The sequence below is a fragment of the Porites lutea genome, chromosome 8, assembly GCF_958299795.1.
Source record: "Porites lutea chromosome 8, jaPorLute2.1, whole genome shotgun sequence".
Taxonomy (NCBI): domain Eukaryota; kingdom Metazoa; phylum Cnidaria; class Anthozoa; order Scleractinia; family Poritidae; genus Porites; species Porites lutea.
The window spans coordinates 11,117,383-11,119,652 of record NC_133208.1 but is presented as its reverse complement, the minus strand read 5'-3'; the positions used below and the strand labels follow the sequence as shown (position 1 = coordinate 11,119,652).

The window sequence follows — 2,270 nt, the reverse complement described above, 5'->3', positions numbered from 1 at the left end:
ACCGGTAGTTCGACCAAATATTTTGTGTCTTAAGTAAGTTAAGAAAACAATTGAGATTGTTCAGTAAGAAATTCAATTCACAGCTGGAATCCAGAATGTTACGAAAACCTTTTTCGTCACAGTTCTGTAACAGCGCACTCTTGTGTAACTTGTGAAGGCGTGCAGGCAGAACATGTTTTCAGGATTTGTATATTTTCAGGTTTGTAACTTTTACCCATTTGTAACTGATTAACAGCCTCCGTGAGTCTCTTACCCAAGGACCGTTGCGTGTTTATTTGAGGGATTGTCGGTCGTTGACCCGTACTTTGTTGCCGGAAGCGTCTTAAGAAGATTTCAGCAGCGATAAATCGCTGTAAATTAAGACCTTATCATTCAGAGTGCCGGCGGTAAGTCATGATATATACAGCACCTAATCACAAGACTTTGAACATATCTGTATGTGCTGTCGTCTGTTAATTATCTCTAGAAGAGTAGAAAAGGCTGACATCATGCGTATTTTTTCATTACAGATTCAACGCCGTGTATGCTAAACATGGATGATACAAACGGCTCATGCATTCCGCGCGAGCGACAAAATTCAAACCCATTTCGTTTCACCTCTGGTCACGAAGAGGTGCCACGGAACAACGAGACAGAGAAAAACTGCAACAGTGCTCCATTCAAAGTGCCTGAAAAAGAAGCAAAACCAGCTCCATCTCCCAGACCTGCTAGAAGATCGAGGAAGCTTTCTTTATTTTCGTTTCACTTCAACTCCAAAGAAAAGGAAGATAAAGGGAAAACGCGGCGTGCATCGCAACCCTCCTATAATTACGGAACGACTCCCTCGCCTACAACTCTATCAGCACCGATAGAACTTTGGTCGCGCGAAAATACTGTGAGTACTGGCTCGCTGAACAGTTTCAGTAGTCTAGATAGTTCACCCACTAATTCTAGGAAATGTTCTTCAGTAACTTGCCTTGTCGAGAGAGAGAACTTGGTCATCCATGACATCATTCAAGAGACACTCAAACTACAGTTTGAGAACGTTATGGAATATAAGCGGGAGATTTGCGATCGCTTGGCGAAAAATGTGTGTCAGCTGGTGAAACGACGTGTGGAGGTGATGAAAGAGGCCACGAAACTACCCTGCAAAATTGTGTCTGTGGTGTATGTTGGGGCTATCAGAGACTACGGGATCGAGGTTTTTAGTCAAGCTTTATTAGACTCAGATAAAGACAATTTTACGGTTGCAAGCTACAGGAATGGAAAAGTATTTGCTGTTGGCGGGATTATGGTGATTCCGTTGGAAAATTAGCCGTTGGCGCGTTCAAAACCTGCAAATTGTTAAGTCTTTTTAGCAGATAAACGGCTGGACAAAAAACAGCTAAAGAAAATTAGCGCTCTGTAGGACCCTGTTGCCGGCCGGTCACATTTCGGAATGTCAACGATTCTTCAGGCATGGCTACTACATTGCTAACATTGCGAAAGGCCCACAATCTTGACTCCGGATAATAGAGAGGTTAACTGTCTGTTAAAGAATTAAGAATGCTTCAAAAATCTAGTCATAGATGAACACAATTCCAAAATCGGGCGAATTCAGATAAGGGGAAAAAGTTGTTTTCATGATGCCCTTGCGCGTAGATTCCTGTTCATTTTAATGTTGAGGAGTGATTTTATTGTTTCACTCGCGACAAACATTTATTAAAGAACTTATGAAATCAACCCGTGATGATCTGGTGTTTCAAACATAGCCGCACTATGATCGAAAGACGGTAATACCTTAAGCACAGATCAGGAGCGTGTGTTTTTATAAAGATCTTCTTTCTATGTCAACAAGTTTATTTTCCTCGTGCTTCACTCATACAAAATACATGCACGGCTACAAAGTGAAGGGTATTTCGGAAACAAGATGACTACACTTTGTTAGACACGATGACTGAACTGACCGTCTGAAAAATAACCATAGCAAAAACTGAGTTCAGACGAGAAACCCTGTCCATTATAATGTGAGCGTGTAGAACAACAACTGGGTTTTTTTCTTCTTTCTGTCTTTGCGAGTGAAAAGTCCGACCTCTAACTTGCGAGCACGTGCAATAGCAGTATGAGACATTTAAATGAAACAGCATCTTCGTGCTGAAAACCTTGATGTCTGTCTAATCGAAAGTGCTCTTACTCTATAATCCTAAGGTGATATTTCAAATGGTTGAGAACAAAGACCATTTCGATTGACCCTTGGCACAGACTCAAGACGACAAGAAAAAAAACACATAGAGGAGCTTTCAGACTCTTTA

The 2,270-nt window shown here is 41.4% G+C and overlaps 1 protein-coding gene across 1 annotated transcript; it reads left to right on the top strand.

Moving 5' to 3' along the window:
* Nucleotides 1-1,778, top strand: LOC140946093 (uncharacterized). Its single transcript, XM_073395169.1, has 2 exons — nucleotides 1-386; nucleotides 510-1,778. The coding sequence occupies exon 2, from the start codon at nucleotides 524-526 to the stop codon at nucleotides 1,292-1,294; it is 771 nt and encodes a 256-aa protein (XP_073251270.1). The 5' UTR covers nucleotides 1-386; nucleotides 510-523; the 3' UTR covers nucleotides 1,295-1,778.
* Nucleotides 1,779-2,270: the final 492 nt, after the last annotated feature.

Coding starts and splice junctions, on each gene's coding strand:
- LOC140946093 (XM_073395169.1), top strand. CDS start 524: ATGCTAAACATGGATGATACAAACGGCTCATGCATTCCGCGCGAGCGA.